The sequence below is a fragment of the Neohortaea acidophila genome (genome assembly GCF_010093505.1).
Source record: "Neohortaea acidophila strain CBS 113389 unplaced genomic scaffold BDY17scaffold_10, whole genome shotgun sequence".
NCBI lineage: Eukaryota > Fungi > Ascomycota > Dothideomycetes > Mycosphaerellales > Teratosphaeriaceae > Neohortaea > Neohortaea acidophila.
The window spans coordinates 62,612-85,793 of record NW_022985519.1 but is presented as its reverse complement, the minus strand read 5'-3'; the positions used below and the strand labels follow the sequence as shown (position 1 = coordinate 85,793).

Below are 23,182 nucleotides of genomic sequence, written 5' to 3'. Positions count from 1 at the left end.
CTTTCGTTTGACAACATAATAGACGCGAGGGGTTAATGTTTTCAAGGGACGAGGGAATACTTTTCATTTCATGACTGTGGTATAGGGAGGGCGGCAATTGGGGGATGGGATGGGCTGCGGTAGACATGGCTCTGGGCAACGAGGAGGACTTTTCTGGCTCGGGCTTGCGTAGTCTGGGTCGGGGAGATTCATAGTGATGAGATGAATGCATTCATCCGTCGTACGTCTTGTCTTTCTGCTATCACTGCTGCCATCATCGATACCCACTGAACGTCGCATCGGTATTCATCCCCCCAGCACCAGTCGTATGCCCCTTCGCCGACGCCGATCCAGCCCCTGCATCCTCCATCCTCTCCCTCCCTTTCCCTTTTCCTTGCTCCGCCATCTGCCTCTCCCTTGCCGCCCTCTCGTCCCTCCATTCATACCACTGCACCAGCGCGACCAATTCATTGCGACTCAGCTTGGTAACGACCTGCTTCCGCAGACCAGACATGGCTGCCGCGTCGCGGTAGTCGGGCAGTATACCGCCTGCGCACAGACTGTCGATGCCGCGGTAGTGCATGATTATGGTGCCTATGAGCTTCGTGCGGTGGATGGGCAGGGCGGAAGTGCTGGTGATGAGAGACAGGACTTGCGCGTCGGGCACGGGCGCGATCCTGCGGATTTCACCCTTGGTCAGCCTGGCTTTCCTGACTGACATTTGGTGCTGCGCATGGTATAGGCAGAGGGCGGGCCGGGGGGGGCGACAAACGCAGTCCGATGCGTCTGGCCGTGCGTCACGAAGCGCCGCGGAATCCTCTCCACCCAGCGCAAAGGCGGCGCAACCGGCGCATCCAGCACCTCCTGCGCTCACCCGCGGATCTCACTCAACGGGCCCGGTTCAGGCGGCGCTGTCCGGCCCCAAACATGCGACACGTGCACCACGACAGACCCGAACTCGGGATTCTGGTAAGTCTGCTCGCCCCCGCCGCGCTGCAAAAGCTCCTCCTCGCCTTCCTCGCCGTCCTCGCGCACGTCCAGTGCGACGAACGCGAACATGCGTCCGCCTACCTTCTCCCCCGCCAGCACGCCGGGGACGACGTAGACCGCATTGGGATACGGGGTCGGGTAGTTGCCGTAGACCACGCGCGCGACTTCGTGGCCGTCAATCAGGACGTCGAAGACGATGGCCTCGCCTTCGAAGTCGGCTCCGTGTACGCGAGTGCGAGTTTCACGCCGAATTGGACGGGGGGTCTGCGGGTGGGGGGTGGAGCTGTCGAAGAGGCGCTGCAGGCTGGCGGGGGTGGAGGTGGGCGCTCGGGGGCTGGTGGCAAGGCTACGCAGCACTCGGTGCAGTTCGGGTCGCGGAGTTGCCGGTCGAGGTCGAATTCGGGGAGGTCGGGGAAGTCGTGGAGGGAAGCGGGGTTGTTTGGGTTGTTGGGATCGATGACTGTCATTTTGGGCTTAGCAAGTATTTTGGTCTCGGTTCGAGAGTGTTGCTTGCTTACTGATGAGGGAGACGTGGATGGGAAAGCAGTGACGGAGAAGGGGCATCGTAGATGGTGGGTATGAGTGATGGTGGACCGGGTGATGAGTGTGAATGTCGGAATAGTGATGGCGTTGGTATTCTGAAGCGGTTGGTCGAGTATGAAGCGTGAGAGTACGAATCGTGATGGGGAACGATCGTTGCTAGGCAGTACAGACATCGTATGTGAAAGGCATGTCGAAGGCGCAACCTGCAAACAACGTGAATGGAAGGCGGCATCGCACAAGCCTTCCACCTTCGCCACTCGAAATCAGTAGTGAGAGTGAAGAAAGAAACGAGCATCAAGAAAGAACTGAATTCGCTAGACGTACAACTAATCCTTCACACCATCCCATCCTCACTCATCATGGAAGAAGGTCGTAATCGCTTTTGGAAAAGAAGCTCCACCCGCATCCAGCCCTACATCCTGCGAGACTGCATGCCCTGCCCTTGCGCTCCATACCCACCCAGCATCTGAGGAGGAGGCATGGAGCCGAAACTCGGGAGGGGGTTGTGTGGAGGAGGGCGCACAGCAGACACGGGAGGCGGCTGCGACTGCATGAATCTCGCCGCGTCTACTGGCTCGTTGGCGGGAGGGGGTTTTGCGGGTAGGGAGGCCGGCATGCCCCATTTGGCGATGCTGCCGCTTGGTCCTTGGGTGGTGGAAACGTTGCCTGCCATCGCTGCTGAGCCAGTGTTGGATCTGTCTTGTGGCCGTGGCGGGGTTGCGGTTGGTTTGACGGGGAGTGGCAGGTTCGGCGATGGCTGCTTCGGAACCACGGGCTGGGGTAGGGGGTGTGTCATGGGGTGCGTTGGCGTGCGCATCTGATGGCTGGTGGGAAGCGGGGATGTGTATGCCGGCGCGACCGGGGGCCCATTCGGCCTCGGAGGCATGTGGGAAAGGCCAAGCCCCGCGCCAAACACACCAGGGAGCATTGGGCTCGTGGGGGACTGATGTTGCATGGGACTCCCGCCATTGGCGTGGCCGGGGACGAAGCTTTGACTCTGCGGGTTGAAGTGCTTGCCTTTGTAGCTGCCGGGAAGTGGATGCTCGAGTTTGCTGGGCGGACGACCGGGGAACGTTTGGCTCGGCAGCTGGCCGTAGGCATATGGCTGGCGCTCGTGGCCTTGGTGGGATGCCGGACTACCACCGGAAGCAAAGCCCTGTGGGCTGGCCATCATCGTCTGGGGTGCATAGTTGGGCATGTGCATCCCCTGCTGCGGCCATGGCTGCTGCTGCGTTGAACCCGGCTGCTGGCTGTACTGCATGTTGAAGCCTGGCTGCTGCATGCTCGAGTTGGGCGACTGCATAGGAGGGCTTTGGAACGACATGGACTGCTGGAACTCTCGAGACAAGTCGTAGCCAGATGGCTGAGGCGGGGTCCAATTAGGCATGGTCGGCTGAGAATACACGGTCGCCGTGCTCCAAGCGTGGTTGGTAGGGTCACCGTACTGTTGATGGCCACCGGGTCCAGCCGGGTAAGGATAGGCTGAGTGGGAGGGCTGGTGCATGTATGGAGGCACGCCGTTGGAGACAGTGTAGGGAGCTCCAGTCGAAGCGCTCGGAGTCATGGCTGCGGGATAGTACGCACTATACGCAGACCTCGCTTCGAAGTCATCATCATCATCCGCACGTTGCTTTTTCCGTCCGCCCTTCTTTCCCGTGGCTGAACTTGAGCGGGAGTTGGCCTTTTCGATGGACGCTTCAAGGGAGTCCGACGGGCGCTCAGAGCCCATGATACGCTTCCTCGCAGCTTCATACCTAGCTTCCCGCTCTTCGCGCGACTGCGGCAAGGTGATTCGCTTGTCGTCTTCGTTTCCGCTTTCACCATTTTCCGAGGTGGTCTTGGAGGTCATGTGAGATCCGTTTGCAATGGTCGGTCCCCCATCGAGCATTCCGCGGCGTAATATCTTCATCTGGTGAGCGGCGGGCGGCGGTGTACTTGCAGCAGTCGACGGCGTGGCGATGCCAGTAAGTGGTGGGGGGAGCCGACAAGTCAGTGTTTTGAAGATGCGCACAGCCGTGGTAGAGTCGTCAACCGCATGGCCAAGCATATAGTAGTCGGCCAATTTGTGCGCCAGCATTCTGTAAAAGGCATTGGTCTGCGGTAGGGTGAGTGATGTCTCCTTGGCATCCTTGACGAAATCCACAATGTCCTGCTCGAGCTTGAGGACCATGATGCGGTCCTTGGGGCTGTCGAGCGCTTCAAGCAGCTTTGGGTCGGGTGGGACATCTACCCCGGCATCTGCACCTGGGGGTGGACGTAGCGATCCCGGAACATGGCCGATACCTGGACCGTCTGGTGGAATGTACAGCATGCCGTGTCCGGAGTGACCGTTGTGACCAAAGGCATGCGGCAGACCAGGCTGCCTCGCCGGGTCCATGTCGGAGATCTCCCGCAGCTGATTGGAGAAAGCTTGCAAATCATCGTGATTGCTTGAGCGAGCACTACTCGACGCGGCGCCGGGGAGGGCAAGGACTTCCTCATCGTCCTGCGCCATGACGCTCGCACTGTCATCGGGGCGCAAGGACTCTTTCTCGTCAAGGGCGAAGGTGGTACCCGAAGCAACACTCTTGCCATCAAGGCTTGGTACTTTGACTGAGCCATTGGAGGAAATTTGCGTACCAGCTTCATCCGAAGCAGCAGGCAGCACCATCACCTCCGGCGTCTGAATATTGGAAGGCGTGGAAGCTGTTGGTTCGTTGACAAGTACACCAGGTGTTGGTAGATCCCCCAGTATCGTCTCTTTCCCATCAACCAGTAAAGCGCCGTGTGAAATTGTCAATGGCGAAGTGAATGTGGGTTGAGAGGGCTGGTTTTGGGGAGAGTTGTCACGAACAGGTGACGTGATGGCACGGTTTGATGCGTTTTCGGCCGTGAGAATCTTTGACTGGACATTGGAAGACTTGATTCCGGCCGCCAGGATCTGTAGCTGACATTAGCAAGAGGTTAGTAGGCCGGAATGGGCAGGCTCTCACTTTCGCAAAGGAAGGCTTCTCAACCTTTGCTGCTGCGGCAGATGCCATTAGTATGGGTGGTGGTGGTGGACACGAGGCCACCGTGCTGGATCGAAAAGAGTCAAAAAGAGTGACGAGGGGCGTGCGAGCCGCTGTTTCTTGAGCCGGCGAGGGTGCGAAGCTCAGCCGAAACGGTAGGAGGGTGTTGACTGGAGGAGGCTACCGGGGAAAGCAGAAAGCTCAAGAAACAGACGGCTCAAGGAAAAACACCAGCGCCACGACTGAGGGTGTAGGCATGGTGATGCCCAGTGCGCATTTGGAGGGTGTCAGGGTGGAGGGCGGGAGGAGGTGAAGGTTGGCGATCGTGGAAGAGTGTCGGTGGTGTTGGGTAGGAGGCTCGAAGAGAGCGGTGGTTGAGAGGGTTTCCGTCGTCTTCAGTCGCCCATCTGAGGGGAGATGATCGAAAGGCGTGAGAAGGAGGTCGTGGGAGATGTGGGTGGTCAGCAGGAGCGCGCGTTTGCAGCAGAGTGGGATGTTGGATGGACAGACGTCGCTTGCGCCGTATTTTCCTCGACGTCGGCAGGCGGAAAGCGGGCCGTGCCGCTGCGCGTGTGGAGAGATGGCGCGCATTTCAAGTGTCTGCATGGGCGTGGGACATGGTTTACAAAAGTACACCATTTGACGACCAAGGATGAATCGCTATAGATCAGCCGGTGCTTCAAAGGCGACGGCTACCACATTGTGTCAGAAATGTCTCAAAAGAGGTGAGTTAGTTGTGTTAGTCTTGGATGACACGCACTGACTGTCGATTGCAGGTCATTATAGCTACGAATGCACGGCATCTCAGCAGGACAGGCCATATGCTTCACGGCCGTCTCGAACACAACAATTGGCAAATCCTAAACTCGCGCCTAAGATTGTAGAAGCAACTTCGAAGGAACAGGATGCGGAGTACGTTGTTGAATGAGGGGCCGCACAGATGAACAAGCTGACAAGACGTGAACGACAGGCGAGAGCGAAAGCAGCAATTGGATGTGTCTAGGCATGGCAAGGACCGACACTCGCGGTCTCCATCAAGCAGCAGCTCGGACTCGGTGTCGACCATCTCTACCAATCGATCCCGCTCGCCATCCCGTTCACCGGTGCGTGATCGACGCAGTGCCGGAGCGAATGGACAACATGACAGTGCTACACGTGATGCGAAACGGCGGCGGCGGTCTCGGTCACGATCGCGATCGCCGTATCGTGAGGGTGAGCGAGAGCGAAGACTGCGAGCGGAGAGCGGAAGTCGGGAACGACAAAACACGAGAGCGTCTGTTGGGGAGGGTCGTGCGTCGTATCGAGAGCGAAGTCCAAGTCCGTACAGCAAACGGCGGGCGCATTCATGAGCTGTGGTGGGCATGAAGGTTATGATCACAAATCATCATCAGATATGAGAGGGGCCTATCCGGCATCTTCCCGGTCGGAGTGGAGTGCAGATGGTTGCCGGGAGTTGATAAATAAAGGCAATGGCCGGCTAATGAAAACCCAATGATCAGAGACGGGCAGAAGAATGCTACGTGCTGTTGATAAGGTTTTCTTGGATGTACAACGGCAGGACATGCGTGGAGTCAAGTCCGATGCACCTCGACTCCACCCCTCGTAAATTCCAGTTCTGGAGGAATAAGCACGGGAGAGGTCCACATCCGCCTTCATCACAGATGGTCACGGTGTGATGCCTGACAAGGGAGTTGGATATCTCCAGGACGTGCATTGGATGGATGCGGCCCGTTGCTACTGATGTGCATGTGGATGGTTCACAATCAATGGCAGGTGCAAGTGTGGTCCCGACGCGGTTATTAGAGTTTTAAGGTTCGGCAGTGAATCCTGCTGGCGGCGATCGCGGTTCACGCCAAACCAATGGCCGTCGCCGCGTCACGCAATCCCTCGGACCAGACTCCACCGGGTTGGGGAACAAGGTTGGGTGCCGGCTATGCGCACTGCCGGGTAATGAGCAGATAAAAAGAGCAGTGCAAACCTCCTCACCCGTCGAGCCGGGCGACACCACGCCCGTCGCACGGTGAGCACGTGAAGAATTGCCAAAAGTGGGTGGGACGGGGGCAAAAGTTGAATTGGTGACGCTCGGCGAACGGTAGGGAAGAGACAAGTGGGAACGAACCGATCTTTTTCCCGTGCCCTCCACCAGCCACACGCCAGAGCCAAGCTGCACAGACCGGCATTGATCTTCTGGTTGTCATCGCCTACGCTTATCGTCTCTACCTCACCTCACCTCGTCTCGTTTCCCGAACATCTCTCCCCTCCTTCCCCCGACATGCTGCCATCCCACATACGCTGACGTGGGGATGAAGTACGGCGACACGCTGCGGCAGAGATCCATACCTGCTTGGAGCCATCACAACATCGACTATGACGAGATTAAGCACTTTATCAAAGACAACACCACCCCCGGCAAGGGCAAGAGCATTTCCATTCCCGGCAAGAGCGACGCAAAATTGCTGCGCTTCGAAAATGACCTCTTTGACATTCTGCTCGAGCAACACACTCGCATCAGTCTTTTTGTAACGAGCAAAGCTGGCGAGATTCGCCGTCGACTCGGTAAAATATATTGTCCTAGTCCGACGTTGCTATCCGCTGACATCCGCTAGACCACGCGCATAGCAAATTCACCCGCTTATCTACTCATGTGACCAACACATCCGACCAAGGCATCCCCATCGGTCGGCTGGAACGGTACAGTAAGCTCGAAAATGACCTGCTCAAGACGGGCGACGAGATTAAATCTCTCGCCCGCTTCGTCGCCACTCAACGCACCGCCTTTCGCAAACTGCTGAAGAAGTACAAGAAATGGACGGGCTCGGCGGAGTTGGAGGCTCGCTTTCACGCCGACGTCCTCGCTTCCCCCAACAGCTTCACCCATCTTGATCTTGGCCCTCTTCTCGACGACTACTCGGACGCTTTGCAGCATATTCGAAGTTTGTACGAAGCTCGATTACAGAACCCCGACTCCCGCGCATGCGTCTCATCACTGCCGCAAGAACTCGAACAAACTTCTGCCAATCAACTACGCACCGCGTACGGCACCGGATCCAAAGTAGAGCTCGACACCGCCATTGCCGCCGTTCCATTCGATGAAGCGGGCTCCTTGGCCACTTACTTTGTCCATCCCGACAGCATCGTCGAGCTTCGCGTCCTTCTGTTACAGCACTTTGAACATCACAAAGCTCACATCAGATCTGACTCTCTTACTTCGTCTTCACCCTCGCGAAAGACGAGCAATGTCAACATCGCCGAGCCTGATTCCTTCATGCTGGTTGCAGACCAGGTCGAGCGACTTGCACGCGAGCAGAATGCCGTCACCATTGATGAGAGGGAACATCTGACTGGGCAACGACCGCAAAGAGCACAGGCGGCCATTCGATGGACTACCGATGAAGATGCCATTTTGACTGCACGCCACGGCCGATCCAAATTAGAGACGGTTCCCGTCCAAAGGAAGGATGTTGACATGGTATTTGAGCCGGCGTCAATGCCCGCAGCTGAAGCGGAAGAAGTCAGATCTGCCAAACGCAGGCAATCAGTAGCTGCCATTCGCAGTAAGGTGCAGGAGCGCTCTGGGATGCGTGCTCTCTACACCATCTCTACTTGTCGCTCGCGCTTTGTGGGCATCAACAGTGGACCAAACGGCGTGCTCTTGGCGACGCTCGATACGAATATTGTCATGCAAAAAGCCGGGCACAACGATGACACACCAACATCGACTTTTCCCTTTGCAGTCTTGCAAATCCGGCAGGAAGGCTCCAGTGGCACGGACCTGCTCTCCCTCCTCGATCACAACCATCTCGTGGAGAGAGTCCGCGGCTTCTCCCTCGAATACCACGCGCTGTGGGAACTCTTCCGACCCGTCGGCTTCGCCCCTCCCTTCTGGCTCCCCATGCTTTCCGAAGACATTCGAAAATTGCCTCCACCTGCGCTCACCGCTAGAGGGAGTAGTCTGGCTGTAGGGGGCAGCTCCGGCTCAGCCACGCACAGATCCAACTCCACTGCCGAGGGCACCACAGCCGTAGAGACGGGGCGATCGTCAAGCGCCATCCCCGACCAACTCGAGACCCCACCCCTCCGATCCTTCCGCAAGAAGCGCCGACGTACATATGCCGAAAGCCCGCCGCCGACGGCTCGGCAGAATGTATACTGGAACGAATACGACGATCCAGAAGATGGCGGGGACGGCGCATACATCATCTACATCGACCCGAACGCCAAATCCGCTCTCGACACCTTTTTCGAAAAGCTGACGGCCGTCTTTCGTCGTGGCGGCAAAACTCAGACCGACAATGAACACGGTTCCCTCCTCTCCCCCCACGTAGACGACGACGACGATCTCTCCTCCGACGACCAAACCCCTCCCTCGACGAAATACGGCACCCTATCCACCTCGACCAATACCCACCGCTCCTCCCAAATCCCCTCTCACTGGACCACACAAGCTCCGCCCGCGCCCGCCCCCGCCGCCGCCGCCTTCCCCCGCATCACAGCCATCTGCCTCTCCGCCTCCGTCGCCATCCTCATCGTAGCCTACATCCTCGCCTCGACGGCCAAACACAAGTACGCGACGGAGGTGGATGCGGGCGTGCTGTTCGCGGTGGTGTGTAGTTTGGTGTTTGCCGTTGTGGGCTTCATGACTGTTCGTTCTGGGGGGCGGGATGATGGGGGAGAGGGAATTGCGTTGGGGGTGGCGGTTGTAGTGCTGGTGTTGGATGTGGTGTGCTCGAGTGCGCTTTTGGCGTGGATGGTTGGGTGAGTGGGAGACGGTGGGTATGTAGATGAATGGAAGTGGACGAAGCGTGGGACTGTTCCAATTCTCGATACTAGTAGGTATCTGTACTACTCATCATTCCTCAAGCCGGGGAACACAAAATCCACTTCCACCTCCGTCGCCATGCTACCAATGCCTTCTCAATCACCGCACTCAAAAACCATTGCTATACTTCGATCCCGTCACCGACTCCAGCGCCTGCAGCTTCGCCAATCGATTCTCCTCCTCCATCCTGCGTCGCCGCTGTGCCTCGCTGTTCGCTTGAGAAGACACCGGCTTAAGTTTCGCCGGCGTGCCATTAGAAACCGGGCGATTGACGGCAGCAAAGGTGGGAAAATCGCGCTGCACTTGTTGCGGCACGAGGGAATCAACATCGGCAAAGTCCTCTGCATCCTCCTCCGCACCACCTTCATCCTTGCTCTGCAGATAAGAAGGCAAGCTCCGGCGGTCTCGTGCGGCAGTCTTCGATACCGAAGGCGCGGTCCCGCGAACACCAGGCTCGTCTTCTTCACTGCCGATATCCACCTCTTCGTACTCGACGTGCGCCGCACTTCGTCTTGCAGGCTTCTTCCTCTCCGCTGCCCCGTCGCCGGGTTTGCCTTTTGGCTTCGCCTTGCCGTCTCCGCGGTAACTGCCGTCCTTTTCAACCGGGATGAGGGCCTTCTTGCTTGCGCTGCTGATGACGTAGCCTTCCTTTTGTCGCTGCTGGTAGTACGCTTTCTGGTCGCGGGCTTTCTTGGGCGCGATATCGCTCTTCAGGAGAATGGTGTCGGCATCGTCTTCAAGCTCTGCCTCAAGTTGCTGCGCAGCGCCATCGCCCGCTTCAGCCTCGTGTTCCACCTTGCCGGCATCGAGGGCCGCTCGGGCTGCTTGCTGTGCCGAGACTTGTCGCAGTTTTTGCGGATCGATGGGTAGTTTGACGATCCTGCGTTTCCCTTTCAACGCGGCTTGCAGCATGATGAAGCGGCCATCGGACTTGGCCTTTTCCACTGCCTGGCGCTCTTTCTCCTTTTCAAATTGCCGCTGCGCTTCGCTTTTATTCGCTCTCAATGCAGTAGTAGCTAGCTCGCTTGTGCCAAGATCGCTCGATCTGAAGCCTGCGGCGGACAGTCGTGGGACCTTGTTCTTGCCCTGCTTCATGCTGATGGTGCCATCCTCATCGTCGTCTTCGGGCCGCGGGCGCTTGAACGGGCGCAGTCCAGCTATCAGTGGGTCCTGATTACTGTCGTCGGTCACTGGCGCTGGTTGTGTGTAGGTAGGGTAGCTGTAGCTGGTTTGCTCATCGGGTTGGGGATACATGTTTGCTGCGGGTGGAACGTATCCGCCGTGATTGACAGGAGCGTAGCCTTCGGGCGCTGAACCGCGCATGCCGCTGGGTGGAGAGACAGCTTCCATGCTCGCGTTCGCCTGCTGTAGCCTGTGAGCGAGCGAAGCCTCCTCGTCGTAAGCCTCGGCGCCTGCCGCAGCTCCAGAAAGCGCGGGGTCGATAGGCGTGGCCAGGTCTGGAGTGCCATCTTCAAACTCCACCACACCACTCTCGTCTGCATCGCCATCCAGGGTAGGCTCAATCTCCTTCGTCTTCTTTGCCTCTTCACCAGCCCGCCGCAATGGCGTTCCCGGCTCGATGCGATCATCCTTCAGCCAGTTCAGATTGCTCACGCTGAAATCCACGAGCGCTTCGACGGATCTCGCATCTGCTACCTTCTTCGTGTCGTGACCTAACAGTGTGCCCTTTGGCTCGTAGGGCTTCATCTTTCCTTCCCGTCTGCATCCGCCAGCAAAGCAAATACCGAGACAGTGTGGGCAGCTCCACTTCGGGTCCTCCATGATCGTGATGGGCATTTTGTCCCAGCCGCGGAAGAGCGTGCCATAACACCACATGCGGTCACATGTCGTACATTGAGCCATCTTCCAGTTCGGGTGGCGTTTGCAGCAGACATGGCAGTTGGTGTTGTTCTTCAGCCAAGCCTTTGATCGCTTCTTTTGAATCTTCTTGACAGTTCCGTTGTCGTCGACAATAATTTCTTCCTCTTCATTTTCGTCCTTTTCCTCCTCCTCGACATCCTTGCGAACGTCCTTCCACGGCCGCTTCTTCAATTGCTCTTTGCAGACCTCGGCCAACGACTTCTTGCCCAGCCGCTTCTTTTCTTCCGGCAGGCTGAGACGGCTCTTCTCGGTGATGTTGCCACCATCCAGTTGGATGATCATCTGCCGCCAAGTGTCGTACTTTGCCGCCAACTCCTTCCAGCGAAACTGCTCGACCCATCGCAAGCCGCTGATGCACGAACAGCTTCGGCCCATAGCGTAGCAATCTATGCACACGTCGTACGGATCGCCCTCTGCTTCGTTGGTGTGACCGAGGAGGTTTTTGCACGCGGCCGATGGACACGTGAGGAAGCGGTTGAAGATGTTGCCTCGGCAGTACGCGCAGGTGACGTTGGAGTCGAATGGGAGGTATTCAATGCCTTTGGGTGTGTCTTCCGGATTGAACATTTCGGACAGTAGGATTTGTTTGTAGAGGTTGAACAAGCGCTTGAAGTCTTTTGCGAGCTGTTTGACCTTTGGAGTGGCCAGAACACGCTCTCCAGATTTGAGAGCGAGGGCGAGCAGAGAGCTGTATTTCTGCAAGGTGTAGTAGATGATGGCTTTGTTCTTGTATTGTTCGTCACGGCATACGATGCGACTTCGAGGCAATGCTTCGTTGAGCGCCATCTCGAGGGTCTCGACGGTGGTGCGATTCCAGGCCACTTTCATTGTGCGGGTGCCACGATTCCACACTTGATGTGGAGCTAACGGAGGAATCAAGATGAAGTCGCCAGGGCGCTGCTCGACGACGTACACTGTGAACGGCGCCTTCTTCCACGCCACCACCTGCGCGAAATGGTTCTCAACCTCGATATCATGACCCAACACGCTGAGCCAGTACTCGCTCACGGTATGGCGGTCTTTCGACTCGGTCATGAACCAGATTGAGGAGCCAGGCTTTTCAGGCTTGCCGTCGGCGGATGAAGGGAGGGTGGAGGATGCTTCGACCATGATGTTGTGTCCCAGACTTGCGCACATTTCACGATGGGCTGGGGTGTAGGTGCCTTCGTGTCCGATGTAGCACATTAGATTCTCTGCGCGCATATCGGGCGGCAGTGAGCTCATCAGATCGCCCGCACGTGCGATTCCCTTGCCCAGCCTGCGATTTGAATCTGGTTGTGCGCCAGGGCCGCCAAAGTCGCCCGTGCTTTCGTTCAGGTAGAAGAGCAGGCTCGGAATGTGTTCTCTGAGCTTGTCCTGCCACACATCCGGGCAGTCGATGTCTTTCAAGTATACTCTTTGCCGCTTCTGCTCTTTGTGTGCGCCGGGTTTGGAGAAGAATTGGTTGGTGAGCATGCCCATGTTGCGCAAGTAGTGGCCCATTGTGAGGGGTAGGTTCTCCTTGCTCGTGAGGTTGCGCGCATTCTCGGCCTTTTCGCCACAGTTGTCTCGTAGCCACTGAGGCGTGAAGGTCCAGGGGTCAAGGCGATCTTCGAAGCCGTCAATGACCAGCGGCTTCCCGCCGATAATGACATGCAAGAGGATAAGTTTCTCGAATGCGGGTAAGCCTTGTTGATCAATCATGTCACAGGAGATGCGATCGACGTAGGAGAAGTTGGGCGTCGACTCCACCAACGCCTTGAGGTCGAAGTCGGGCGCGATGGGCTCGAAGGTGGCCCGAGGGCGGATTGCAGGCATCGTGGAGGAGAGGAGGGAGGGCGCGTTCTCTCGTGGTGGGTGGCAGAGAAGGCGCCCGGCTCGGCGGTCACAGTTTGCGCATTCTCAATCACGTCTTCACTCAGTGCTGCGGAGACGGAAGGCTTTCATGGCGCGGTCAGGCGGTGTCGACATGGAGTTGGAGGTCCGAATGAGAAGGCGACGTGATATGAGAAGCGCGAAGTGAGCCCCACGAAGATCTGGGGAAGGCACAGAGCTCAGGCGGGATTATGTAAGCCTCCGCGGCGCCAGCATCAAAAGTTGACTCCAGCCAGATCAGCAACCTGGACTCTGCGCGATAGCTGGGCAGGAGTACCATCTTGGGATATAACGCGGTAAGTTGGCCTCGTATGCACAGCGAAAGACATTATGTTGAGGTGCGGTAGGTCTTCTTCTCATGTCGACATCCTTGGTCACTGCGCCTCTGCGCGCTGCAGCGTTTCGTCTCTCGCGGCCATCCTCGTTCGCGAAGACTTCGATTCAGCTTCGGCAGCGGAGTGTCAGCTGTAGAGTATCTCGAGGGAGCTCATCACATCGTGATTCAAACTCTTTCGCGATCGTCACCAATGCGGCAATCACCCCAGCACATGCATGGCCACGAACCGCCAGTGTCAGCACAACCATTCGTCTAGCAACGTCACCTCCATCCTCTTCTGCATCAGATCCGCCAAAGCCCGCAATCTACCAGCCACCCACCACCGGCCTCATCTCTCACCTTCCCTCCGCCTTCATCCCGTATGCGGAACTCATCCGCCTCGACAAGCCCACGGGAACTTACTACCTCTTCTTACCCTGTTTGTTCAGCACACTCCTCGCCGCTCCACTCGCTACACCAATCGCCTCGGCGTCCACGGTTGTCACCACCAGCGCTCTCTTCTTCCTGGGCGCATTGATTATGCGAGGTGCCGGGTGCACAATCAATGACCTCTGGGATCGCAATCTCGATCCTCACGTGGAAAGGACGCGGCTTCGGCCGATTGCCCGAGGAGCAGTGAGCGTGCAGCAAGCAATTCCCTTCCTCGGAGCGCAGTTGCTGGCAGGGTTGGGCGTGCTGTTGAGCTTACCCACCCAGTGTCTCTGGTATGGGATTCCAAGCCTACTACTCGTAACCACCTATCCTCTGGCCAAACGCGTAACCAACTACCCACAATTCATCCTTGGACTGACCTTTTCATGGGGCGCTTTCATGGGCTTCCCAGCGCTAGGCATCGACCTCTTGGCCCCCGAGAATCTCCATCTGACGCTATCTGCCGGATGCTTATATGCAAGCTGTGTGGCGTGGACGGTGGTGTACGACATGATCTACGCCTACCAGGACATTCGCGACGACGTCGCTGCAGGCATCAAGTCCATTGCACTGGCGCAGCAAGCGCAAGCCAAAGCCTTTTTGAGTGCGGTGGCGGTGTTGCAGGTGGGACTCTTGGCAGGTGCGGGTGTATTTGCGGGCGCAGGACCGGTATTCTTTGTCGGCAGCTGTGGCGGTGCAGCTGCTACGCTAGCTTATATGATCCGCACGGTGGATCTGCATAGCGTGCAGGACTGCTGGCGATGGTTCAAGAACGGAGCGTGGGTCACTGGTGGCGCCATCACCGTAGGACTACTGGGTGAATATTGGGTAAGATGCGAGCAATTGGGGGAGATGGAGAGGACGCTGATTGATGAGTGAGTGCGTGTGCGAGTGAGGATGATTGATGATGCGGAGATGATGCGGAGATGAATGCTGGTGGCGAACGATGCTTCGATGAAAGCATGCCCGGGTGTCTGGTGGAGGATGCATCTTGGTGTGCATCAGGCGTCACTCTTGCCGGCCTTGCACGCATCTGCACGAACGCACCCTGTCAACGTCAGGTTCAGCATGTTGCAGATCACACGCAGCACACTCCGACCTACCAAAAATGTAGGTACATGGCGTATGTCATTGCGGCCCGTCCCTTCCCCGCCGACTTCTTTTGACTACTAGCCTGCTCGCCCAGCTCCCGCCCTCGTCATGCCAGACAACACTCCGCTGTTTCTCCTTCGTACCTCCGCTACATCGCCATGTTCCGCTTTCCTTGCCCGTCATGTTGGCAAAAGAAGGGTCTTTGTGACGAGCGGTGTGTGGAGGGGCCGTCATGCCATGCCCGCCCCTCCCCTGACCCGGCCGATTTAGTGGAGCCTTGGAGGGGACTTTGTGGCGTCTGCCTTTGCCTCCCCACCTCTCGAGATTGCACGAATAATTATTGCCATCTTCGCCGTGGGAAGCTGTCGACAAGGATGGCATCAAGATTTCTCCCTGCTTGGACGGCCGAAAAACGCTTGACATAAGGGTTGAATGCATCAGCCTCGTTTGTACGTCGCTCAACACGGCTAGGCAAGGCTTGGTAGTTGGCTCGTCATTCGCAAATGTCAGCAACAATTCTCTGTGTCGCAAATTGGTGGTTGTGTGCGGTGAGAAGTGGTGTTCCTTCATTGACCTTGCCTCTGAAGACGATATAGCTTACTGACATCCGCGACAGCCCGCGGAGGCTTAAGCGCGTCGTAAGGGTCAACTTCAGCTATAGAATGTCCTTCCACTCCCTCCATCTCGTCCACGCTGGGCCTGCTCGCCAGCTCTCGGGAGCTCGGACTTTGCCCTCTGCCAAGGCGGGAATTTCCAAGTCTCACCACGGGATCTCTGTTCCCTTGCGCCCCTCAAACCTCCGAGCCTCCTCGCACGCGTCATTTGTGTGAAAAAGAGTCGCCCGCGTTGCCTGTGATCTGTGGTGGCGACACTCCCGCCGTGCAGCTTGTGCAGCAGTCGTTGAGTCGTTATGTATACGCGCTCGAGGTAAGATCTTTGCAATGAACTTCCGCTCGCGCGTTGAAGAGATACATGCCCCTTCACATTCGCCATTTCCGCGCCCTTTCCGCCCTGAAATTCGGTCGTTATTCGACATGATCAAACGCCTGCATGATGTAGTACTTCCGGCCCGATGTGTGAATTGGGGCTCGAGCGCCCAAAAATGCGTGTCTCTGCGTGTCTCTGCCTGCCGCCTTGGCCATGTCTGTAAATTGGCATGACCAAAAAGCGTGGCGTCTTGCGTTATAATGGCCCTGGGGAAAGCTGGGTCGTGGCGTCAAGGATATTCTCCAGTTTGCCTTTTGCCGCCATTTTCATCGCCGCCTCCGTAAGCGCCTTGATGCGGGAGTGGTTGGTCTAGTCGTCGCCAGACTCCGATGTAACAGTCCACCAGTATCGCGTAATGGCCTCAATGGCCAGGGCGTTGCCCTCGAAGCGTTGCACGAAGAAGTTGAAGACGGCAAACTCGGCCTTGGTCAGGAGACACGTGGTGGGCTCGGTGCAGATGCGAGTCCAGATGATGGCGAGCGGGTCTTCGAGGTAGTTGCTTATGGAAACATTCAAGTCGCCTTCGGTGTTGCGGGCAATGTCCAGCGCGCGCTGGTAGGTGAGCGTGCCGATTCCGTCGACGTGCTTCGCCCCGGCCGCGCTGGTGCTCATGTTGCCGAGGGAGCTGGTAGCGTGTAATTGTGGGTTGTTGTGGCTGGCATAGTGCTGCTGTCAGAAGAGAGGGGGGTGAGCATGCATGGTGGCGAAGTCCTGGAGGAGACAGTGAAGAAGCGTCTGGAAGGTAAAGCGGTCTGAACCAACGAGCTGGCGCGCGACGATCCTTCCGCCGGTCTGCAGGTGGGCCGGCGAGCAAAGATGCCGGGCAGGGGCAACTACACCTTTGTCTCCCCAGCTGGTATGCCCAGCTACACGCCTGGCCTTTGATCTGGCAAAGAAATTCGATATCTACATTCGAGGAGGTTTGCCCGACTCCGCAACCTCAACGCCCTGTTCGTCGTGCGCGTGGACCGTGTGCCGAGCTTGCTGCTGTTAGCAACGCGTGTGTACATACGGTGCGGTACATAAGATATATATGTGCAAGGTTGAATAGGCGTGGCAGATCTCTTGCGCGGATGTAGTCTGCATTAGATACCGATCTGACGCATTGTGGAGCACGAATGACACCGACGCCACAAATGCTACACACCAACGGTCCACGGAGCTTGCTCCAGACATGCGCAGTCGGGCGTATAAGGCAACTCGTGCCAGACGCTAGGGGGGCCGGCACAAGAGCCGCATCATAATGAGGGACAAGGGCATCGCGTATCGAACGACAAACGCTCGCCTAATTGTGGTGACACGGTACTTGATATTGACATCGGGGTCTGTTGTGCTGGCAGCTGGCGAGGCTTGGGCGCGTTGTCTTCGGCTTTCGCCCTCCCTAGTAGCATGATAGGCTCCAGTCCCGAGGACATCTGCTACGTCCTCGAAAAGAGGAAGCATGCTATGTCCGCAGGTCAAAACGCGACAAAATCCGATGGATTGTCGATGAGACGTCGCAAGGTGAGGGGCGACGTAGGAGGATGGACTGGGAGCAAGATCAGCAGAGCCGCACCAGGGGGGCGAATCATCCATGCCACGACTTTTGACACCGGGGCGGTGCCAGCCGCATGACGCGCGAAGGGTCAACTTCTTTCATCTGACAATCCACGGCAGAGCTCGAGACCAAGCGACCTCGCCCTACAGCCCACGCCCCTTGACGCGTCTGTTGTGCTTCCTCTCAAAGGAGATGCTCAGCATTCGATCCCTCTCAGCACATCTCGGCCATCTCCCTCCGAGGACTGGCGTGTTTCGCGCACTTTCGCCACGATCTTCTCCTCTACGCCAGAGCCTTGCGCAACGACGACAGCCACTTTCAACTCGCACAAGACCTACATTATCGCCCTCACAGCAGATACGATGGCGCGCGACGCGCTGGCAACAACCATGCAAGCCTCGCCACAATTCTGGAAAAAGCAGTCCACCCGCTGCACAAGAAGCCGGTAGCCAAGCGTCACTCTCCCTCTCCGGTCGTTTCAAAGAGCTGTCGCGAAAATATGGGTGGGCAGCGGTGGGAGTCTACTTTGGACTCTCTGTGCTCGACTTTCCCTTTTGTTTCCTCGCCGTGCAGTTGATTGGCCCCGACCGGATAGGAGAGGCCGAACACGCGGTCGTGGACTGGTTCTGGAATACCGTGGGCGTCGTATTCCCGAGCATGCAGGCAGAGGATAGAGCTCTGCAGGATGCCGTTGTCGAAGCGGAGGGCAGAGAGGGAGTTGTTGGAAAGGCCGGGCATCACAAAGAGAATGCCAGTATGTGTGGTCGTAAAGAGCAACTCAACAAGCAGCCGCTGACACTGATGACAGGCATCTGGACCCAACTTCTCCTCGCATACGGCGTCCACAAGTCCCTCATCTTCTTCCGAGTGCCCCTCACGGCTGCCGTTACCCCCAAAGTCGTCAAGACGCTTCGAAGCTGGGGTTGGAACATTGGAAGGGCGGAGAAGAAGATCAAGGCCAAGGTGTGAGCATACCTGAGAGTCGCCCTGGACTGCGCATTTGTACGATATGACTACACTCAACCGAAAGTATAAAGATAGATTTGAGCGTCCTACGCGGGATGTCAAGGAAGTGAGAGTGATGCGTTGTGTGAGAGCCCGGAGATTGTTGGGGTCACATGATTGCAGGCGGGCATCCGAAACGAGCTCAGTCACTCGCTCCTTCCTCGATTGTCTCTTGACATGCAACACGCTACGTAAGCTGCTCATTTCCAGTCCCTCTTTCCTTCTTCCCACCACTCCTTTTGTTTTCATTCTTCTGCCTCCCAAACATTCAGTCACTTCATCCCACGGTTCATTCATTACCTCCTCCTCCTCCATCATGGCCGTCACCGATCCGGATGTCCTCCGCATGATGGCCGACTTGGGCCTGGACCGTCGTGATCGTGTGTCTGCCCCAGCCGACGATGCGAAAGCGAGGGCCCGCGGTGCAGATCCGCGTGAATCTGCTGCTATCGCGGCTCAGTTTGACGCCCGAAAGACCAAAATCAACACCAGTCTCACCGAAGGCGAAGATCCTCGTGCCATTCGCTTGCGTGCCTGGAACAGTTTGTGCTCTTCGTTCACTTGATGTAACGACGGCTAACTCGTTTGGTAGATCAATCATCGTTTGAGCAAGACGAGGTTACGGAGCAGCTTGAGAATCGATGGAGCGGGCAAGGTCACCGTGCTGCGCTCAATCGGAACATACACCGCGAGGAAAGTGAAGACGTCATCGAGAACCGCTTCGGAGAGGAACGCAGCCAATTCCTCCGCGAAAGGGCCAATGGATTCAGCGTCCAGTTCCGTGTCACTACTCCGCCTCGCCTCCCCGGAGCCAATGGGCATGGCGGTCGTGGTCTTGTTACCACGCCTTCACGCAACCCAGGACACAACCGTGCATCGTCCCCAAGCCGCCATGGTACCGTCATCTTTGGGCCAGGCGGGCGGCGCCAGGTCGCAACCTCTGGCCAAACGAATGTGCTTCGCCAATCGTTCGCGGTCCAGCCTGTCCGCCCGATCACAGCCCACCCAAGGCCGGCTGTCAACGGCAACACCACATTCTCTTCTACCACAATCCAACCCCAGCCTACTCAGGCCGGCCAAAACACTCCCAAGCACACCAGCACGCAGGCCCAGCAATACCATAACCAGGCGTTGTGGTACGCCGCGAATCCTGGGACGCTCTGCGACGAGTACCACGAAAGGTTCCCCGACCGCAAGATCTACCTGGGTCCGGCTCGGGACAAACTCATCAGAGAGGCAGTCGTTTTGGCGGATTCTGGCGACGATGAGCAGATGGCGGATTACGTTGACACGCACCAGGACCGCCAGTGGATGATTGAGTGTGCGAAGATTGCCAAGTCACAAATTGAAGCGGGTGACGAGGCGGCAATCGAGGAGTACTGTGTCGATCATCCACGGCATAGATTCTTCTTGCGTATCGCAAAGGCCTTTTATGCGCGGAAGAATGGACCTGCTGTCGTCAATCAAGAGGAGAATGGCAGCGACGAGGTATCTTCTTTGCCCGTACAGCCAGCTCCACAGCAATCATCGACCTCTTTGAGCGCTACATCAACGGCCCACAAACACGTCTCCTCCGACGCGTCCAGCAGTGATACACGCGGCCACAGCAGCGACATTGTTGACGACGGCGACACCAACACGGCTCCCTCAACACCTCCCACACCACTGGGGCTCATCGCGACAACCTTCTTCGATGCCGCCGGCAAGTTCCTTGGTTTCTACCACGTTGACACATCCGCTCCCATCCAGATGACCGTCAACCTCAACTCTCGCGATGCCGACTTCAACCCATGCGACCTTATCGTTCACCTCGATGCATTGGCGGAGAGCATGAAGGCAATGTCGAGGGGGTCTGCAGACAATCCCCTCCGCCGGATTGACTCTTTGGCTGGGAATATGGTGGATGTCACTCGTGGGTCAAAGACGAACTGCAAGTTGGAAGGAGCGACGTTGGGGGAGGATGGGCTTTGGGTAATGGATGAGTTGTAGGTGGGCGGGGTTGGAAATCTCGGACGTGTTGAAGATGGCCAGGGAGACGGTGAAGCGGATCGGCCAGCCAGGCCCAAGGTCCAACTACGAGCGTTGAAATGCAACAAACAGCGAGGCGGAAAGTGGTTTTCTTGCTCTAGATTGCGGTGCCTGTTGAGTCGTAGCTATCGTGCGGCCAACATAGCGAGGTCTAAAATGCGTCTGCAAAATCAACTCCAAAATCACCGCAGATTTATAGAAAAGCCGCAGCCACACCACCAATCACAACCGGCACAGCAGCAGCAGCATAACCCCCACCCATCACCCTGCCCGCAGCACCCGTCGAGCTCGAGCCAGCAGCACCACTCGTCACGCTCGCCAACTCATTCTGGCCGGCCGTGATGGTCAACGGCACGTAGTAGATCTGCGACGCCGACAGCGTGGAAACGGTGGCGAGGGACAGACCACTATTGACCGATGCGGCTGTGCATGTTGCTGCGGTGGCCGTTGCGCCGCCCGCGAGCTCGCAGGAGAGAGAGATGGTTCCGGCGCCGCGGCCGCTGTGGGATGTGTTAGGGGGACGAGGAGATGGAGAGAGAGGGTGAGAGGAACGTACAGGAGGGACGCTGGAGCTGCGACGGCAAACAGGTCACTGCCTTCTGTGATTGAGATTGCGCTGTTGACGGGGCAGTTCGAGACGGATGCTGCGCAGCTGACGGCGTAGACGGTGGATGATGGGGCCTTGGAGCGTTATTAGTTGGGATATTGCGGGGCTGATTGGTGATTACATACTGCTGTCACCACCGAGGCGGCGAGTTGCTCGGTAAGGCTGATGGGCAGGAAGACGGAGCGAGTCGAGTAAGAGCCTGAGGCTGCGCCTGAGCTTGTTGATGCGGCGGAGGAGGCGGAAGCGGTGCTTGCTGGGCTTGGGGCGGCGGTGGGGAGGGAAGTGATTGTTGCTGCGAAGGCGTGGCAGGCCAAAGAAAGCAGAAGGAAAGAGGACTGCATTTTGTAGATGATGATATGGAGAGGAAGTGGTGAAGGTGGTGGTGGTATGTGTGAGGATGATGAAGGAAAGGCGACTTATTATATGGCGTGGGAAGAGAGTGGCCACGCGGACGGCGTGCGTAGATTTAATTGTAATGGAACACGCGGCAGAGCAGACGTCTTTGCTTGTTTGACGTATTGGGTTTCTGCTGTTTCATGTGCTTCCATTTGGATCAATGGAGGTGGCGAAGTGGCTGACGTGGATTCGTTGCTTGTTCGGTTGCAGATCCACACTTGAGGCTGGGCTCCTTCCATTTTTAGCCTTTTGATTTCTGCCTTATTATTTCATACCGTCTTGCCATGTATGCGCTGTAGACGGGCCGGAGTGTTGACACTGCAATCTACATGACACATTCATTCCTCCGCCTCCTCTTCATCATACTCTTCCTCCACCTCTTCGTCAGCATACTCCTCCTCCTCCTCACTACTGCCCCCTTCTCCCTCACTTTCGCCACCTGACACCTCATAATCCTCCTCCTCCTCATCCTCCTCATCCTGCAATTGCTGCTCCGCCTTCTGCAACTCCGTCTGCACATCCACTTCGTCCCCCTCCACCGCCCCATTCTCCACATCGCCATTCGCCTCCGCCCTCTTCTCTTTGTTGACATTGTACGCCTTTGCCCGTCGCTGCGCAGCCATTGACGCGTCATTCAGCCCGTGTCGTTTGACATATGCATCGATGCCTGCAAAGTCTTCTTGATCCAGCATGCTGAACTCCACTTCTTTCACTTCCGCGCTCGCGCTGTCGGCCGCGGCGATGACGAGGTTGAAGGTGCGTTGCAGGACGGAGGTATAGCTGATGGAATCGATGTTGGAGAAGGGGAAGAAGGCCAGGGGCTTCTTGAAGCCGAATACCACGCCGTTTTCGAGGAAGAAGAGGTAGCCTTGTATCATCTGTTAGCCATGCGTTGTGAACGTCGTAGAGTGCTGCTCTACCTTCTTTCGACCCTCGATGTGCCTTGACGTGATATGCCTTTTCACCTTTGCGGTGAGACTGTGGTATGCTGCTCGCAAACTCGGCAGCATTCGGAGTGATGACATGCTTGCCGTGCGGTGAGAGCCATTTGTCGAGAGCGCGGTGTGTGACGGACACATAAGTATCGTCCTCTTTCACAGCTTCACCAGATATTGTGCCTGCCCCCGGGGTGGTCTCATTTGTGACGAATAGCACGGGCTCGGCTGGATGTCCTTGCATATCCACAGCGCCGGGCTTGGGGAAAAGCAGAAAGTTGGCCTGTCGAGCCTGCTTCTCTGGCACAGGCAGGCGGAATGCTTGTTCCACATCCTTCGCTTCCATCCCCCACTCCACTTCGCCAGTGCTTGCATTGCTGAGATGTATCTGGCCCTCCTCTTTTGCTGCAGAGTCGTAAAGCAACGCCACCTTCAACTTCTTTCGCAACGGCGCCTGGACGCTGACATCACTGCATTCGAAAAGGGTCGACAAGGGCTTGGTTTCCCTCTTGGGGAGTGCACTCTCCGTAGTTGTGAACGCGTGATTGTCCTCGAGCTTGCGCTTCTTCGACAAGGGCTGGGTATCTTGAGCGGTGGAGGGTGTGTGTAGTGACAAGACGTGCTGTGCAATATCCTCGAATAGTTGCGGGAGAGTGACGGGGTGGAGTGTGGGAGCAAGGATGATTCTTCGGGCTAGATCGTCGGGAAATGCGGCTTGCACATTGCGTGTCCATTGTTCTAGCTCTTGATTCGACATGGCGGCGACGACAAAGAATGCGAGGTGTATGGAG

General features: G+C 57.1%; 11 protein-coding genes across 11 annotated transcripts; 5 read left to right on the top strand and 6 right to left on the bottom strand.

The window, feature by feature from the left end:
* Window positions 1–253: 253 nt before the first annotated feature.
* Window positions 254–1,533, bottom strand: BDY17DRAFT_326866 (uncharacterized protein; the record flags this gene model as incomplete). Its single annotated transcript, XM_033737582.1, has 4 exons — window positions 254–656; window positions 854–1,273; window positions 1,327–1,429; window positions 1,488–1,533. 4 exons carry the CDS (start codon window positions 1,531–1,533, stop codon window positions 254–256), a joined length of 972 nt encoding a protein of 323 aa, XP_033586428.1.
* Window positions 1,534–1,924: 391 nt separating this feature from the next.
* Window positions 1,925–4,532, bottom strand: BDY17DRAFT_326865 (uncharacterized protein; the record flags this gene model as incomplete). Its single annotated transcript, XM_033737581.1, has 2 exons — window positions 1,925–4,432; window positions 4,485–4,532. The coding sequence occupies 2 exons, from the start codon at window positions 4,530–4,532 to the stop codon at window positions 1,925–1,927; spliced, it is 2,556 nt and encodes an 851-aa protein (XP_033586427.1).
* A 595-nt stretch (window positions 4,533–5,127) lies between these two features.
* BDY17DRAFT_302799 (zinc knuckle-domain-containing protein) lies at window positions 5,128–6,343 on the top strand. The gene is made up of 3 exons (XM_033734460.1): window positions 5,128–5,227; window positions 5,279–5,414; window positions 5,473–6,343. The coding sequence occupies exons 1-3, from the start codon at window positions 5,155–5,157 to the stop codon at window positions 5,849–5,851; spliced, it is 588 nt and encodes a 195-aa protein (XP_033586426.1). The 5' UTR covers window positions 5,128–5,154; the 3' UTR covers window positions 5,852–6,343.
* A 35-nt stretch (window positions 6,344–6,378) lies between these two features.
* BDY17DRAFT_270648 (uncharacterized protein) lies at window positions 6,379–9,376 on the top strand. Its single transcript, XM_033731943.1, has 2 exons — window positions 6,379–7,058; window positions 7,109–9,376. Exons 1-2 carry the CDS (start codon window positions 6,806–6,808, stop codon window positions 9,259–9,261), a joined length of 2,406 nt encoding a protein of 801 aa, XP_033586425.1. The 5' UTR covers window positions 6,379–6,805; the 3' UTR covers window positions 9,262–9,376.
* BDY17DRAFT_302797 (uncharacterized protein) lies at window positions 9,377–13,178 on the bottom strand. Its single transcript, XM_033734459.1, has one exon. The coding sequence runs from the start codon at window positions 12,997–12,999 to the stop codon at window positions 9,430–9,432; it is 3,570 nt and encodes a 1,189-aa protein (XP_033586424.1). The 5' UTR covers window positions 13,000–13,178; the 3' UTR covers window positions 9,377–9,429.
* Window positions 13,179–13,414: 236 nt separating this feature from the next.
* BDY17DRAFT_285154 (UbiA prenyltransferase family-domain-containing protein) lies at window positions 13,415–14,683 on the top strand (the record flags this gene model as incomplete). The annotated part of the gene is made up of 1 exon (XM_033732108.1): window positions 13,415–14,683. One exon carries the CDS (start codon window positions 13,415–13,417, stop codon window positions 14,681–14,683), a length of 1,269 nt encoding a protein of 422 aa, XP_033586423.1.
* Window positions 14,684–16,192: 1,509 nt separating this feature from the next.
* BDY17DRAFT_326861 (uncharacterized protein) lies at window positions 16,193–16,495 on the bottom strand (the record flags this gene model as incomplete). Its single annotated transcript, XM_033737580.1, has 1 exon — window positions 16,193–16,495. The coding sequence occupies one exon, from the start codon at window positions 16,493–16,495 to the stop codon at window positions 16,193–16,195; it is 303 nt and encodes a 100-aa protein (XP_033586422.1).
* Window positions 16,496–17,612: 1,117 nt separating this feature from the next.
* Window positions 17,613–18,389, top strand: BDY17DRAFT_256427 (uncharacterized protein; the record flags this gene model as incomplete). Its single annotated transcript, XM_033731600.1, has 2 exons — window positions 17,613–18,180; window positions 18,229–18,389. The coding sequence occupies 2 exons, from the start codon at window positions 17,613–17,615 to the stop codon at window positions 18,387–18,389; spliced, it is 729 nt and encodes a 242-aa protein (XP_033586421.1).
* Window positions 18,390–18,621: 232 nt separating this feature from the next.
* BDY17DRAFT_302791 (uncharacterized protein) lies at window positions 18,622–20,535 on the top strand. Its single transcript, XM_033734458.1, has 2 exons — window positions 18,622–18,967; window positions 19,018–20,535. The coding sequence occupies exons 1-2, from the start codon at window positions 18,742–18,744 to the stop codon at window positions 20,412–20,414; spliced, it is 1,623 nt and encodes a 540-aa protein (XP_033586420.1). The 5' UTR covers window positions 18,622–18,741; the 3' UTR covers window positions 20,415–20,535.
* A 111-nt stretch (window positions 20,536–20,646) lies between these two features.
* Window positions 20,647–21,401, bottom strand: BDY17DRAFT_312788 (uncharacterized protein; the record flags this gene model as incomplete). Its single annotated transcript, XM_033735658.1, has 3 exons — window positions 20,647–20,953; window positions 21,010–21,134; window positions 21,186–21,401. 3 exons carry the CDS (start codon window positions 21,399–21,401, stop codon window positions 20,647–20,649), a joined length of 648 nt encoding a protein of 215 aa, XP_033586419.1.
* Window positions 21,402–21,794: 393 nt separating this feature from the next.
* On the bottom strand, window positions 21,795–23,148 carry BDY17DRAFT_312787 (uncharacterized protein; the record flags this gene model as incomplete). The annotated part of the gene is made up of 2 exons (XM_033735657.1): window positions 21,795–22,324; window positions 22,377–23,148. The coding sequence occupies 2 exons, from the start codon at window positions 23,146–23,148 to the stop codon at window positions 21,795–21,797; spliced, it is 1,302 nt and encodes a 433-aa protein (XP_033586418.1).
* Window positions 23,149–23,182: the final 34 nt, after the last annotated feature.

Bases quoted from the DNA above. Each gene is read 5' to 3' on its own strand.
- BDY17DRAFT_302799 (XM_033734460.1), top strand. From the start codon at position 5,155: ATGAATCGCTATAGATCAGCCGGTGCTTCAAAGGCGACGGCTACCACA. The intron at 5,228-5,278 runs GTGAGTTAGTTG...TGTCGATTGCAG, and splicing joins TCAGAAATGTCTCAAAAGAG to GTCATTATAGCTACGAATGC. The intron at 5,415-5,472 runs GTACGTTGTTGA...CGTGAACGACAG, and splicing joins TCGAAGGAACAGGATGCGGA to GCGAGAGCGAAAGCAGCAAT.
- BDY17DRAFT_270648 (XM_033731943.1), top strand. From the start codon at position 6,806: ATGAAGTACGGCGACACGCTGCGGCAGAGATCCATACCTGCTTGGAGC. The intron at 7,059-7,108 runs GTAAAATATATT...GACATCCGCTAG, and splicing joins CGAGATTCGCCGTCGACTCG to ACCACGCGCATAGCAAATTC.
- BDY17DRAFT_302797 (XM_033734459.1), bottom strand. From the start codon at position 12,999: ATGCCTGCAATCCGCCCTCGGGCCACCTTCGAGCCCATCGCGCCCGAC.
- BDY17DRAFT_302791 (XM_033734458.1), top strand. From the start codon at position 18,742: ATGGCCGTCACCGATCCGGATGTCCTCCGCATGATGGCCGACTTGGGC. The intron at 18,968-19,017 runs GTTTGTGCTCTT...CTCGTTTGGTAG, and splicing joins TCGCTTGCGTGCCTGGAACA to ATCAATCATCGTTTGAGCAA.